At 42.1% G+C, this 15,492-nt stretch overlaps 1 protein-coding gene across 2 annotated transcripts in view; it reads left to right on the top strand.

Annotated features, from left to right (window-relative positions):
• Positions 1-218: 218 nt before the first annotated feature.
• Positions 219-15,492, top strand: part of NUP93 (nucleoporin 93) — an 85,440-nt gene continuing 70,166 nt past the window's right edge. For both annotated transcript variants that reach the window (XM_065661930.1, XM_065661931.1), the window contains exons 1-3: positions 219-297; positions 6,932-7,145; positions 7,687-7,804. In XM_065661930.1, coding sequence (XP_065518002.1) covers positions 6,967-7,145; positions 7,687-7,804 — 297 coding nt within the window. In that variant the 5' untranslated portion in view covers positions 219-297; positions 6,932-6,966. The remainder of the gene's footprint in view (positions 298-6,931; positions 7,146-7,686; positions 7,805-15,492) is intronic.

Raw genomic sequence — 15,492 nt, forward strand, 5'->3', positions numbered from 1 at the left:
CTTTCTGCAGCTCCCTTTTTCTGGTCACGTCAGCACCGTGCGGCGAGCACACGGTGGGGAGGCGGGGGCAGCCTCGAACCCCCGGTCTCAGGGTAAACCCTCCTCCTCTCCCCACCCCCGTACGGCACTGTCCGTGTCCGCCTGCGAGCGCCTCAATAAAGTTGTTGTCGCGAGAGGGCGGGACCCGGCGCGCGGGAATAAGAGGCTCCTCCGCCAATCGGGGCCCGCGGACTGGCGTGAGGGTAGCCAATAGGGGCGCGCGGCGCGGGGACTGCGGCGTGGAGGTCGTGAGTGGCGGTGGGTAGGCGAGGGTTCCCCGCGGGGGTGTCGCGGCTTCTCCTTCCGTCCTTCCTCTCCCCCTGCGGGGCCGGTGCGGGTCTCCAGCCTCCTCCCGCCGGGCCCTCGGGCCCCCGCCGCCTCCTCCCGCCTGGGGTTCCCTCGGCCGCCGGGCCGGCCCCTCGGCGCGGGACTCCGGCGGGGCCTCCTCTGAGGAGAGTCCCCTCAGGGAGGCGGCTGCCTGAGGCAGGCGGTGGCCGGCCCCGGGCCGAGCACCTCGGCCGAAGTGTAGGCCACGGCGGCGGGAGGAGTGTGGGGAGTAGTCGCAGGCCTTCCCGTAGGCTTCTCTGGGGCTCCTTCGGGGTGGGGGTGTGTGTTCCGTATGTCTGTATGTGTGGCTGGCCTTGTGTGAGCAAGGAGAAGCGTCTTTATTCGAGCTGGTTTGTGGTGGTCGGCCGTCCGAAGCCCAGCTATAATAGGGGAGCTTAGCATTTAACCAGGATGCCGTGTTGGTACTTTGGGAAGCAGAAGCTCTTTGTTTGAATGGGGAGGTGTCAGGAGAGCGGATCTCTGCATGCCTGTGATTTGATGTCTCTGTTCATGCTGGGGGGAGAGAGGGGGCATCTTTCTTCTCCACAGCAGGGTTACAGATTGGTCCCTGCTGTCAGGGGTCTAGTTATGGAGGCTCGATGTTCTCTGCGCTGCCAGTGATGCAACTTTGGTTTCACTGCAGGTTTGTTAAACTTATGTGACCTTGTAGTTGCCAAGGACTGCTTCCATATATATCTTGCAGGATACAGCAGAATTCTTAGTGAAGAAGGTAAACTAGTTATGATACTTGGGACTCTTGTTTTTCAGATGTGTAAGTTGGGTTCAGGATAGGGTAGCTGTCTTTAAATGCTTAACGTGGACTCTTCAGACTATCCCTGAATGTCTACTGTGGGAATATGAAGGCTGCTTTCAAGATGAAGCACATTGAGGCTAAACAGAGAGAGATAACAGTCCAGTCTTGCAGACTTCTGTATCAATATAGTATTGATATAACTAATAGTTGTATGGACCAACTTCACCTGTTCAAAAAGGTCAGTTTGGGAGGTAGCAGTTGAACACACTGGCTTTGGAAGAGATGTCTTCCAGCAGCACATATGCTGTTAATAGCCAGATTATGCTTGACCTTCATAGTTAGATTGAATGTGAATGATGGCTAGCCCTTTCCCCATACCCCACATCACAAGTCCTTTCTACCAACAGCAGTATTGACTTCTCATGTCAAAGAGGTGAAAATGGATTTTTTAATAATTAGAATTAATATCTTAATCCTTAATATGAGGATTTCTTACAGGGCATCTCAGGTGCAGACCTTTATTTCTGAACCTAAGGAATGCTATTTCTTTGTCCCTCCTAAGCAAGATTCATTCTGCATTAGGGTTTTGATTTTCCCAGTCATCATGAAGTGTACAAAGTGTACATAGTGACTTCCTCTCCCTGTTTGGTCCCAGCTGCTAGCAGCAGACACTCATCTGTAATGTGGTGTTGCACTGCCTTTGTGTTAAAACTTGAGCTGTGGGTGCACCAGATATTGGTATTTAATTAGCGGCTGCTGTGGAGTGCCAGCTGCCACCTGTGTCCCAACATTGTTTTAACCCAGAATACAGTAACAGTGACCAGAGGGGGTTGAATTAAAGTCCAGCAAGCAAGGACTACTTCCCTCCTTTTTCAGTGTGGTCATGGTATTTTGTGGGACAGCAGTTAATTCATGGAGAGCTAAGGTGAGGATGCCAAAGAAAAGACAGTTCCTCTTAACAGCAGTAAAGCACACTTACATCCCTAAAAAGATTTCCTATTCCTTGGAAAACTTCTAGGGGCTTGCAAATAGGAAGAGCTTAAAAATTGCTTGGAGAACGTATTCAGTCATCTAAATCCTTTTCCTGTGGTGATAACATCACAGGAAATCTGGTGAGGGAGTAGAATCTGTGTTTTCATGTAAGGAATTTCAAATGCCAAACTAAATGCTCTATTAGTGAGGGTCATTTGGCCACCCTGTGGAAGTTAGTACCCTACTGAGTTGGGTGAGAGTCAGGTGCTTAAAATAAGTTCTGTTTGGAAAAGAGGGAGAGTGCTAGGATGGCAAAACTGACAGCTGAATCAGTTGTTCAGGGCAGTGGAGACTTGAGACCACTGTGAGGAACTTCAAAGTCAGATGGCAGATAAAAGGCAGTGTTGACAAATGCATGAAAGCCTGTATTATAAAAAATGGTTTTAAATGCCTAGTATTTGCTTCCAGGTTCAATAACAAACAGATAGAGAAGAGTCATGTGCCCTTGTTTGTCTTCTCTAACAATGCAACAGCAAATAACTGACTGTTACTGCTTTTAAACTTAAAAAAAACCCACCCATTTTCGTTCAACTTATGTACTGTAATTACTCTTTGAGATCACAAAAAGCTTGGACTTCTGCATGCCTGCCTATAGATGAGATAAAGAACAAAACATACAGGACTGGAAGTCTTTATGGGAGGCAGAGGAGGATTAATTGGTGAGTGGCAGAAGAAACATTCAGTGTGGAAGATTGTGTAGCTTGTTCAGGATTTTCCAGCATCAGCCCTTTGTTGCTATCGTGCCAGACGGAGGACCAAGTATAGTGTGAAGCTTTTAGGTATTTGTCTTTCAGATGGCCTATCCTGATTTTGTATGTTTTTAGTGTTTCTAGGGTATGGAAGTTTTCCCTTTGCAAGGTCTGATTAAACATTGTGCTTTACATACTCGAGGGTGATCTGCTGAAAATGTGCAGCAGGTATTTGGGTTGTACTTGGCTACTTCCACTTGTGGAACATGGAAAATAAGGCAGGAAGAGACCTCAGAAGTTGACGCCAGTTGTGTCCCTGCTCATGGTGAGGAGTGGAAAAAGCGCTTTTGCCTCAAATGTCAGCTGTACCAAGTAGAGAATTGCCCCTTCTCTTACTAGAGTGCTAGTGTGTCTTCCTTAAAGAAGCCAATCCCAATTTATCAGACTAGTCCTTGGAGTACTCTGGAGCCTTTGCAAGAGGCCTGCACTAGATTTCTTCCTCTTTGCTGTTTTGTCTTTGTGACTTTTGGAACTGTATCGATCCATCAGCCATTCTGGATTTAGTCTTTCTCAAAGTTAATTAATCGTCACAAAGCCTGTCAATATGTGAAGTACAACTGATGCTTGCCAGCAGTGTGAGCTTGCAGCTCAGAAGGCCAATCGTATCTTTGTGTGCATTCAAAGAAATGTGGCCAGGAGGTCAATGGATGTGATTCTCCCCCTCTGCTCTAGTGAGACCCAACCTGGAGAACTGCCTCCAGCTCTGAAGTCCTCAGTACAGGAAAGAGATGGACCTGCTGGGGAGGGTCCAGAGGGGAGACACAAAAAGTAATCGGGGGATGGAGCACCTCTCCTGTGGGGAAAGCCTGAGAGAGTTGGGGTTGTTCAGCCTGGAGAAGGCTCTGGGGAGAGTTGATTGTGGCCTTACAGTTTTTAAAAGGGGCCTATGAGAAAGATGGGGCGAGACTGTTTAGCAGAGCTTGTTATGGCAGGACAAAGGGTGCTGGTTTTAAACTAAAAGAGGGAGATTCAGGTTGGACATGAGGAGGAAACTGTTTACAGTGAAAGTGGCAAGACACTGCTACAAGTTGCCCAGAGAGGTGGTGGATGCATCATCCCTGGAAAGGCTCAAGGCCAGGCTGGGTGTGGTTCTGGGCAACCTGATCTGGTTGAAGATGTCCCTCCTCATTGCAGAGGGTTGGACTAGGTGAGTTTGAAGGTCCCTTCCAACCCAAATAATTCTGTGGTTCTATTTTAGCTTAGCTTATTTCTGGAGCTAGTAGAGCAAATTGTTCATCTTGGCCATATCTGAAGTAAAATAGCTACAGCATTCTTCACTGGGTGACACTGTAGTTCTCTTGAGGAGTTTTTAGGGGGTTTTAGGTAATAAGTCATCATTTTTAATCAGTCTGAACGGAGTGAAGAAACCTGTCATCATCTTTCTTAGTTTCTTTCTGGCTTAAATCTAGTCAACCTGTACAATATATAGTAATTACTTGTGGTTTTAAATGTTGGGGAAACATTACACTGGGGTTTAATGGAATAATAGTCTAATGCTGCAGCTTTTATTGATAAGTCATCAAAGATCTTTTCCAGAAGAGCCTTTTCAGTCCTGGCTTTTAGCCCAAGGTCATCTGGTTAGTTTAATTTCTGATGTGTTTTCTTTCCCTTAGGTGTCAGTTGTTGCTCCTTCCCCAGCCAGACATGAAAATTTGCCATCACCCTACTCGTTACTGTGACAGCGGTTTCCATCCTGCACAGCAGCATTAAGAGTCAGAGTGCAGTCTCTCGTATGCAGTAAATTCTGTCACGGTGGAGACAAAGTTGTTCATGCTGTCGCTCAGGCTAAATATTTGAATTCTGTCGCTATTTAGAAAAAGCTGTTTAGTGTTGGCTTTCTCAGTTCTGAGCTGTCATTTCCAGTGCTTGGTTATGATCACAGGTAGTTTAACTTGATCCAGAATAACTACTTTGTTCTATATTTGCTGAATTCAGTTCAATCTCAGCATTGTTGCAGTTGTCTTATATCAGCAAATTTATGGGGCAGACCTTATATGGCGTTGATGTGGAATCTATAGCTAAAAAGTACGGGTTTGGGAGCAGCTTTGTAATGCTTTTGGTTTCAGTGCTTTTAGAAGTTAGTGCCTTCCTATGCTCCTGGCTTTTTATCTTGTTGGTAATGAAAGGAGGAAGCAGACCGCATCAGACCTAATCAAGCTGAAGTCTGTTCTTGCAGTCGCTGCTCCCAGAGGATCTGATCAGTTCTGTACTGGAGTGTGGCTGTTCTGGTTGGTGTCTGCCAACAGAGGCTGCTTCTGGCCAGGGTGCACCTGAGTTATTGCAAGTAAATACTGGAAGGATGTTCTGTGCTGCATTGCAGCGCACAGAGTGGCTTATTTCCAGCAGCACCCCTCCCTGATCCCTTCCATCTTCGTGACATGCTAATCTGTTCAACCAAATCCAGTCTCTGCTGTCTCACCTGATTAACAAGTCAGTGCAAACACTATCACTGCCTCCCCCAACAGCTCCCAGCTTTCCAGAAGTGGGTGGGGAGTGCTTGTGAAATTCTCCATTCCTGGATGCCGGCTGCTAAGGTTTGTCCTGGCACCCAGGCAGCAGGGATCAGTTTCTAATTGCATATGTCGGGGTGAATCATCATGCAGTGCTTTTAAATCACTTGTCCAGACAGACAAAAGCAGTGCTGTTGCCACTGGTAGTTACACTTTGGAATGGTGGTGTGAGTGAGAAAGTGAGGAATATTGAAACTGTACTATTAAATTGCTTTGGAGTGGTTGAGGGGTACCAAGAAGTACTTGGAATTGTGGGCTGGTTTTGGTTTGTAATAATGCCCAATTTTCTTCTTGGTGGGCTCCCTTGAGCCAGATAGTCTCCATTAATTTTAATTTTGAGTAAATGATAAAGTTGCTGGAGTTAATGTTTGAGATCTGGTTTATCTTACTTGATCCCAGGCTCTTTGGGTTAGGGTGCAAGTGCAGTCAGAGAGTGTACCAGAGATTCCCACGTCTGGAGCACTGTTCAGCAAGACTAGGTTTACATGATTTTTTTTCTTGGGGCTTTACAGAGGTGCCAGGTGCTCATAGCGTATAGCTGGTTTAGCTGCAAGTCATGGATTTGGTGTGTGAAGGGTTTAGACTTCATATTTAATTTACATGGACACTATTGCAGCTACCTGTTAGGGTTTTTTTTCCCATGCTGATTTCAAACACATACATTTTTGTCCTTTCTGTAAGAGGATCCATTCTGAGTTTGGAACTGCACAATGCACTATTGACCTCATCCATTCCAGCCCTTGCCTTAGTTTCTTTAACCATGCTCTCATTTGGTCTGTGCAAGCAATTCTCACAAACACTGGTAAAATTTCTGCATGCCTCAGGTTTAGGGGCACTTCTTCTATGTTGGAACAACGTGTACTTATCCCTTTTGACTTAGGGACTATTGTTATGTAGATTAGCACATTTTAGTAGATGGTTAGTTATGGCTGTTTATGTGCATGTGTATACTTGTCTGTTTTGCTGCTAATTTAACCTCATATTTAAGTTGTGGGGTTTTAGCCCTCATGAATATATATCTAGATGCATGTGTATATATATCTATGCATGCACATGTATGTGTCTCAATTTTTAATATATAAAAATATAAAACCATATGATAGCCTGAGTGAAAGGGATCCATGAGGATCATTGAGTGATCCAACTCTTCAGATTACTTTATATATATATATATATATGTAGTATGCACATATATATATGTGTGTGTACAAGTAGTTTTTAGCTAAATTAACACAAGTCTTCACAGGGATGTCTCTGCTTTCACTCTCATTTATAACAAGGCAGTATATGGCATCTGCGTCCCATTTCTGACAGGCCCATAGATAGGCCTTGAGAATGTAGTCCTGCAAGGCAAAGCTCTCTGAGACCACTTGAAAGTATTTCCTTAACATTTAGTGCTTGGGGAGGATGGGCAGAGGAGTATCCTGTTCTAGAAGACCCACTTTTGCTCGTCTGTCTGTGCTGCCATAGGTATAGAAACTGTTTATAGTTGATCAAGCATCTTTTCTTTTTCTCTGAAGGTTTTTCTGCATCTTGAGTGAGACCTGCAACAGAGATGGATACTGAAGGCTTTGGTGAGCTTCTCCAGCAGGCAGAACAGCTTGCAGCTGAGACAGAGGGTATCTCTGAGCTGCCTCATGTAGAACGCAACCTGCAGGAGATTCAGCAGGCTGGGGAGCGCCTGCGCTCCCGCACTCTGACCCGTACTTCCCAGGAGACTGCTGATGTTAAGGCGTAAGTACAGAGTACCAGCTTGGGAAACTCTGCAGAGAGCAGAAGCTGTTTATAGGGTTGACTTCTAATGTGGGTGGGAGGACATGCCCGGGAGAAACAGAATGACTGCAGAGCTGGTTTCCCCCCCCCACCACTCCCTCCCCTTTCTTCTGCTTCCAAAACCCAATATACTGAATGGAGGATGTATCTGAGGAGCTGTTGTTCTTGAATTTGGGCACTAAAGCCAGAAAGTGCAGTACCTTGTTCTGGCTGCTGCTGAAGACATTTACCAGTATGCTACAGATTCTTTTCTCTCTGGAAAGACTTGGCAGCTGTGCAGTACTGCAATGGAACAGCAGAAAGAGTTCAGCAGGGCTGAGGAGGCTAGAGATGCACATAGAGCTATTCAAAGTTTGGGGTTTGTTTTTGCTTTTTTCGTAACACAGCTGGGAGCACTGTCTGTACATGGCTAGCTGCTGACCTAAATACTAGCAATGAATTTGGGTTTGGAGTTCTGTCTGTTCAATACTGATTTCATACCTGTATAATTTCTTCCTTATAGGTCTGTGCTTCTTGGGTCTAGAGGGCTCGATATATCTCACATTTCTCAGCGTCTAGAGAGTCTAAGTGCAGTCACTACATTTGAGCCTCTTGAACCTGTTAAGGACACTGACATCCAGGTAGGGGCATTTGAGATACACTGCCTTTGTAACTGTTGTTTCTGTGTTGTGGTTCAAAGCTCTTTGCAGGCACTTGTGAAAATAGTCTTGCTCTGTGTTTAATTCACTGGCTAGAGTGAGTACAGGAGAGATGAGCTGCTTTCGATGATGGAAGATGTTCATTAGCCATCAGAAGCAGCATTTAAGTACCATACTAAACTCTTTCTGCAGTCAAGAGGAACTAGGTGTGTACTGTCTGCCTTTGTGGACCTGTCTGTTGGCTTTGCAAGCCTGAACAACAACATGGATACCTCTCCCTTATAATTTTGAGATCTTTTAATGTCTGGTTGTAAGAACACACATAGAACCCTTTGTCAGTTTGGAGGTGTTGGAATGGGGGCATTTAAGTCAAAATACAAAGGAGGTGAGTGTAGCTTTTTCTTTCAGTGTACCTCAGATGTCACAGCCTTGTCTTGGTAGTAGACTGACTTTGCCATGTTTCTTTTGCTTTGCAACTTTGCATATGCTTTACCAATGTGATTTAATCTTGTAAATTTTCATGTAGCTCATCTTCCCAGATGTCTTAGAAATTAACATGAGCCATTTATTTTTGTATTATGATAGTTGCCTGCCCTTTTTGGATACCTTAATGATGAAGAGATCTGTGGTATTCATTACTCAGTTAAGAGCTGGCTATGAAATTGATGTTGTGGGTTGCATTGAAGATATAAGTCTGAATTACTTTTTAATCATTTTGAGCCTTATTTTGTCTCTCTTTACTGGCAGATGGCTAAGTTAGAAGAGTCAAAAGAGTTGTAAGCTCTTCTTTTTTTAGCAGAAGTAGTATGCCCTAAACTGCTCAACTTCAGAAGAGAATGGGGAGGGAAGAGTGTGGAGATACCCCATTTTACCTAACGGTATGTTTTGTTTAAGGTTTTGGTGCCATCTGTTTTGGGTGGACAGGTGCCTGGTCTAGTCTTGTCCTAGTGTTAGGAGCTCTGTGGTCTCCTGTCTTCAGGTAGATCTACTTAATCCATTGTTCTTTAAGCCACATAGCTGTTTCAGTACGCTACGTATGTGCCCTGGGACACATATCAAGGACACACTTCCTTGCAGTGCAAGCAGTACTCCTCTGTTTTGACACTGCCTTCAGCACTCTCAGGCTGGGAATGCAGAGGAATGACTCTGTGTGGGGACTGATTACTTAGAGCAGCTAAAGGGCTTTCTGAAGATGGGATTTCTTCTTGAACCTTTGCTCCTCTTCACCTTCTGGCAATTCCTAGCATGCCTGGCTGTCTTCCCACCCTCCCCAGGTTGTTTTTCTCTCTCATCAAAAATTGGTGCACTCTGGAGACTTCATCTATTGCATGATGAGACCTCTAAACCACTGGCATTGTTCACTTTGTCTTCTCTCATTTTTTTTATCCTTTGTTCCAATTTCTGATGTTGTACTTCTAACTGGTGATGTTAAACTTCCTCTTTTTTTTTTCTTACAGCTGCTAATTCTTTGATTTGTGGTGTTTTTCCTTTCTGCTTTAAGAGCAATCGTATTGTAGATTTTGAAACCCAGAAGCAATGGAGCTCTTGACTCTCTGAATCTAAGACTTGCGGCATATAAGAAAATGAATAGGGCTGTCTAATACTCACATTTTATTTTATTTTGCTGGTTACCTAAGAAGACCTTCACATTTTGCTTCTGTCTTAATTATACCTTATCCCAAGGGGTTGTCATTCAATATGGTGATTCTGGTATATTTGGTGATCTTGATATATTTTTCTCATCCCCACGACGCATGTCAATATTCGTTTTTCATTAGAATGCATTTATTTCTTCAGGAAAAGGAAGTGTTTAAGTTGACATTATGGACTAAGCTTGCTATAAACTGTTAAAATTATTTAAATAAGCATATTTTTCAAACAAGTAAGTGACAGGTAAGATTTCTTAGTTGGAAAAGCTTGGAGGATGTGGGGGGAGATTTTTTTTTCAGTATCTTACACCTGAAATAAAAAGATTTTCAGCTATGATTAAGCAAATTTGGTATCTGAGACCCACTAATTTCAACTCGAGGCGATTTCTGTGGGAACTGGGTACTTGCCTTGCATAGGCATGCTGTAAAATTTCTTAAATATTGGTCTGTTTGCATGTTTTAAGTGTTGAAATGCCTCTGTGTCTAGCCATCATTTTCAGTCTGTCTTTTTACTACCAAAGTTAATGATTTTTTTGGTCTCACAGAGACAATTTGAAATGCAAGCATTTTGAAATACAAGCTCTGTATTTTTTGCTTTATATAAGGCATTTTAATTGACTGAACATTTTAATATGGTCTGTTTCTCATAGGGTTCTAGTCCATCCTAGGAGCTTGACATGAAGCACATGTGTAAGATAAATAAGACATTTCTAATTTATTCTTTTCAAGCTTAATAAAAATGTTTAAGATTCTGAATAAATTCTGTGTTTTTAAAAGTGACTTAATATTGTAAATATAGATATAATTGTATTCTGTTTAGGAAAGCTTCAGATCTAACATAAAACAGTGGTTAATTGCAAATCGATATGTTTAGATGGCCAAATCAGCCAATGAGATTCAACCTTTCCTTTAGGAAAAGAGCTAAAAAGTGCAAATGGAAAACAGGATTAAAATCAGTCATTTAAATAAAAGTTCCCTGCTTGCTCTTTTGAATCATGATTAACTGGTGATTTAATCAGTGATCACTTTAACTGCTCATGTCTGAGGTCTAATAAATGAGTGCTTTGAATAAAACTTCTTTGCAGGCCACATGTGGAAAATCTTCACAGTAAATTAGCTAAAACTGTTTGCAATGGGAAGCATGGCAGGGTGCTCCATTTTTAGATGAAGAGTCATTTTAAATGTTTTATCCCTGTTTGTTCTGCAGTTAATAGATGAAAGGCTTTTGGTGCTGTTTTGCAGAACTTCATCCTCTGCTCTGTCTGAGGATATCTGCAGTCACATCTCAGGCTGTCTAGCTGATGTCAATAATGGTCTCCTAGCTGCAAGTAACTTGTATGCAGTCATCAGCTAGAGGATCTTGTCCTTTCTGAGCAGTTTTTGTTAAGTTTTTGTTCTTAATTATGTAAGACGACCTTTGTGCTATGCACTGCTGATTGTCCTCTAATTAGCCTTAGGTCTTAAATGATTTGATTCTTTAGATGAAGATATGCTACAAAAGCTTCTTCCTATGTTCCTTTTTCTTATACCTTCTGATGATAGCTGGGATTTTTTTTCTTCCTAGCTAATTTAGTTTCATTTGGTTTCTTTAGGCTTGTGTTTATTTCTGCAGTTTCCAATGTTACCATTATTCATTTTCTTTAACCAGCAAAAACTTATTCTCAAATACTTAATGAACTTGACTCACAGTTTACCATCACTGTTGTAGGCTCAGCTGCCCTTTCTCATCCCATTTTCTCCTGGTGCTCAGTGCACGTACTTAAATCCTGTCTGAAACATAGTTAGTTGTATATTCTTTAACACCAGTTATTCTGTTGTATGTGGTGTCCCTCCGCTTTGGTTTGAGCAAGGCAGTGTTATCAGTTCATAAATACTTTACAGCCAGAGGCACAGATCTAATGCTTAGCCTTTGACTGTTGCAGTTATGTGAAGGTTACAAATATGATTAAATCTTTATTGTATGAATTTTAGGTTTCTGCTGACTTAAATTGTCAAAGCTTTCACAGCGTGAAAATAATCCCTGGACTTCCTGTCGTGTGCTCACACATCTTCTTTGCATCCAGTGATTTCTTTGGACAGTTTGCTTGAGCTTCTCCAGCTTTCTTACCTGAAATACTTACTGTCTGTGTTCTTTCTTATGCTGCAAGTCTATTCAGGCAGCCTATATGTTAGAGGCTGATCTCTCAAATGATGGCTGTCAGCACTGCAGAAGGAGAACTCCAGGAAATATCTTCTTTCTTATAGACTAAAACACAACAAGAAGAAGCAGAGAGGAGCATCCTAGGGCAGGAAGTCCCAAGATGCTGATGTGAATTTCAGAAAGTGTTAAGACAATCTAGGAATTTACCTTAGTAGAAGTGTCAGCTTGGGTTAACAAGCAAGAGGGACTTTCTGTACAGACCCTCTTTTATATGGTACTGCATCCATAGTGCTGACTAAAAAGAAGTGCACAAATTGCAGCTCAATTAATTACCTGAATTATTTATCAGATGTAAAGTGTAGATTGCTTGTGCATGAATGGGTTGAGAGTCTAGGAAATGTTTCCCACTAGAGCAGTAGGCGGGGAAGATTATGAAAAAGTCTAGGCTTGCCATTAGATGATAGGACTTTGTATTTTTCCTCTCTCATTTCAAAGATGGTCTTCTTGAAGTGCATGCAACACAACAAACTCTTCTTGCAGGACATCCACTTCATAACAGTTCCTATGTAAAGACTTTATGAAGACCAAGTTGTCAAAAAGCCATATTTTGCCAAAACCTTTCAAAGTTGAATATGGTAGTCAAGTGGTCCTTGATGTTCTTGATGCCATGTTTAGCACAGAAATGTGTGTTGGGCTTTCTGTTTGTTTGTGGCTTTTAAAAATCTCAGATAAGGGTTGATTGTGCAAGCTGGTATCCTGAAAATGGGATCTGTGTATATAAACAGAATATTGATGTTCTGAAAGGTGTTTCTTCTCTTTCAAAGACGCAAACTACAACATCCTCTTTTAGTGAGCACCGTCATAGCAGACCTCTCAAGTCACAGTAATGGCAGCCAAAGGAGGAATTATTCCCACTCTGGCAAGGCTGCACTATTGTAATGTGAGCTAGGACCTGGCTCTTGCATGTGTGTTGTTTAGTTTATGTGTATGGATGTTGGCGAGAGGTTTGGTGCTGCTCTAATAAAGTACTTTTGGGTACTTGGTTATTTGCATTATTTGCAGGATCAAGGCCTAATTTATATCTGTGAAGGTAGTTGGACTGACTACAGTATATGTTACGCTTTACAGTAACATTGTGCTTTTGTGTTTTGAACATGTCACAGTGGTTTAATACTAGATTTAGGCCCCCTGCATACTTGTTCTGAAATGTCTGAGCCCAAAGGTGTGGTGTAATTTCAAGAAATGGTGCTGCTACCAGTTTTGAGGCTTGGTCCAGCTCTGTGCACATCTGTGAAATAAATGCTGGAAATGAGCTCTCCTTGCGTACATTGTTGATCTGCTTGGAGAATTTGAGATGAAGCCCTGGCTCCATTACACTGAAGGAAAATTTTGTGAATTACCTCATTTGTACAACAGTTTCATCTTTCCCTTCTGATCTAGGCAGAGCTGAAATTAAGGGCTGCATACCAGGGCTTGATTTTGATTTCTGGGTGTAGATGTTCAGAATATTGGCTGAGTAGCTCTCTGGAGGTCGAGATACAGAAGTAAGAGCTTTTATCTAAATGAGGGCAGAAGGTTAGACTGGAATGTGTCCAAGTAGCAACTAAGGCAGACTGAAATTAAGTAGCTGGGATATTTTCAAGTTTTCCAGAGTATGGTAGACAGGGTTTGTATCAAAAGCAGCCTTGACCCAAAAGCAGCCTTTAGTGTTGGTAGAATCTGGGTCCCAGAATGCTTGCCCCAGCTCTGTATATTCTGTTCATGTGTACATAAGTGTGTGATTCATAATTTAAACACAGTCTGACATCAGATACCAAAAGGGTGCACTGTTCAACCAGTGAGGTCTTACTGCTATTTTATATTACCATTTCTGATGTACTTTGTCATATCTGCTAGAATTAAACCAAAGCCTGTGGTAATCTATTTGGGTGTAACTAAAATCGGAGTTTATAAATGGAAATGCTGACACAGCCTAAAAGGGGCAACCTCAAGTGCTTTTCACCATCCATTGTTTGCATTAACTTAGCCTGAAAATGTGTTTTTCCTTTTGTAGATTTTGTCCTTTCCCATTTGCCAAACATTGATTTCTCCTCCCTCCTCCCCCCTCCCAAGTCCTTCAGTTCTAATGGGGCTTGAAATTAAGGTGGCTTTATTTTTCCTGGCACTTCCTTGTTCACCCTAATCAGTGATGCCAGCACAGCTGTGGGGGCCTTTTAACCACTGCAGATCCAGGACAGTGAATACAAGAGGACAATCTTCTACCTTAGTGGGGTTTTTTTTTTTTTTTTAGCATTTCATTAGCTGTTGGCTTCTTTGCATTGCTGCAGTCTGAATGAAAAATATTTGTGATCATAGTTGTGAGCTTTTCAAAAGCTGAAAAAACCTTGTGCTCCAAAAATGCCGCTCTGAAAAGGTCCTCAGAAGTAATTTTTCTTCCTTCTGTTACTAGCGCATGGTAGTATCAAACCTTGCAACCTTCTTTGCCCAGTTTGTCTCACGGATTTCATTCAGGATTTGACCCTTAATGTACACACTTAGATATGTAAATTAAGAATATAAGTATCGTGGTCATTAAGTGTGGCTGGAGGCAATTATAACACAATTGGAGAAAGCAGTGACGTAGACTGAGTATTTTGACATGCAACAAATGCTGTTAGGGGATGTGGACCTTAGAAATACAGCCTGGGCTGTGAGTGGGGTTTAAGAAAGCAGGCTTCTCTATTTCATAGCCACTGTGGAGTTGTTTGGTTTGTGGTGTTTTTTTGGGTTTTTTTTTATTTGTTTTTGTTTGTTTGGATTGCCTTTTTTGGGGGTGTTTTGTTGGTTTGTTGTTTTTTTTTGGGGGGGTGTCTTTTTATATTTTTTTTCCCCAATTAAAAAAAAACAACACCCTGAAAAACAAAAAACAAACCACCCCCTGCAAAAAAAAAAAACCCAACAATAAAATAAAACCAACAAACCTCCCCCCCCCCCAAAAAAAAAAAACAAACCCAGAACAAAACATCAGACTAAAAGCCTCAAGAGCTGGTTTTGGTGTTGAGTAGGTGAGGGAATAAGACTGTATAAAGCAGGGTTTGAAGGAGCCCAAACTATTGGAAATGTATTTGGGCTTTGAGGTTTGTTTTGCTGTTTTTGTTTTTTTTTTTTTGCTTGACCCTTTTCACCTCATGTGATTACTTCATATTTAAGAGCAGTTTTCTCTGGGTTTTGTTACTAGTTTAATAGCATGATTTAATAGTGCAGTTTTAAATTACCCTGCTGTGACCATCCTGAAAAACAAACCCATTCACCCCCCAAAAACCCAAACCATGGCACATTTCATGTAGAATATTCCATGGTGTTTTATTAGCTGGCCAGATTACAGCCACTCAGTAAATGCTGTGAGACTGAATTATTTCAGATTTCTTTTGTTTGCTTGGTTGCATACTAATTGAGGTAATTAGGTGGTTATCTTCCAGTTCATCATGGCTCTGATCATGGATTCCTAACCCTAAAGGGTTAGGAAAAGGGAGAGAAGAGGCATGATCTGCATTTCTCTTTCATCATGAGTGAACAAGAGAGTATGAAAGGGACACTTGAAAACTTTATGCTAATGCAAGGTCATGAGATGGAAAAATTGAGAACTCTTGTTCTAGGAGCTATGTTTATTGATCAATTTAAATTCTTCTGTGTCCTGTCACATTTTACATTTCCTGTCTGCTTAATCCAGATATGTCCTTTGCATCGTAAATAGGTATGACTATAGACTTTTAATAAACATCTTTGAAGTATCTATCATAAACATCTTTAAACAGACCGGATTTTGAGTTACAACACTTGACTTCATTCCCTCCCCCCCCTCTTTTTTAATACTTGCGCCGCATGGCTCTGCTCTTTGACGA

This window comes from Lathamus discolor, chromosome Z, assembly GCF_037157495.1.
Source record: "Lathamus discolor isolate bLatDis1 chromosome Z, bLatDis1.hap1, whole genome shotgun sequence".
In the NCBI taxonomy this organism is placed as follows: domain Eukaryota; kingdom Metazoa; phylum Chordata; class Aves; order Psittaciformes; family Psittacidae; genus Lathamus; species Lathamus discolor.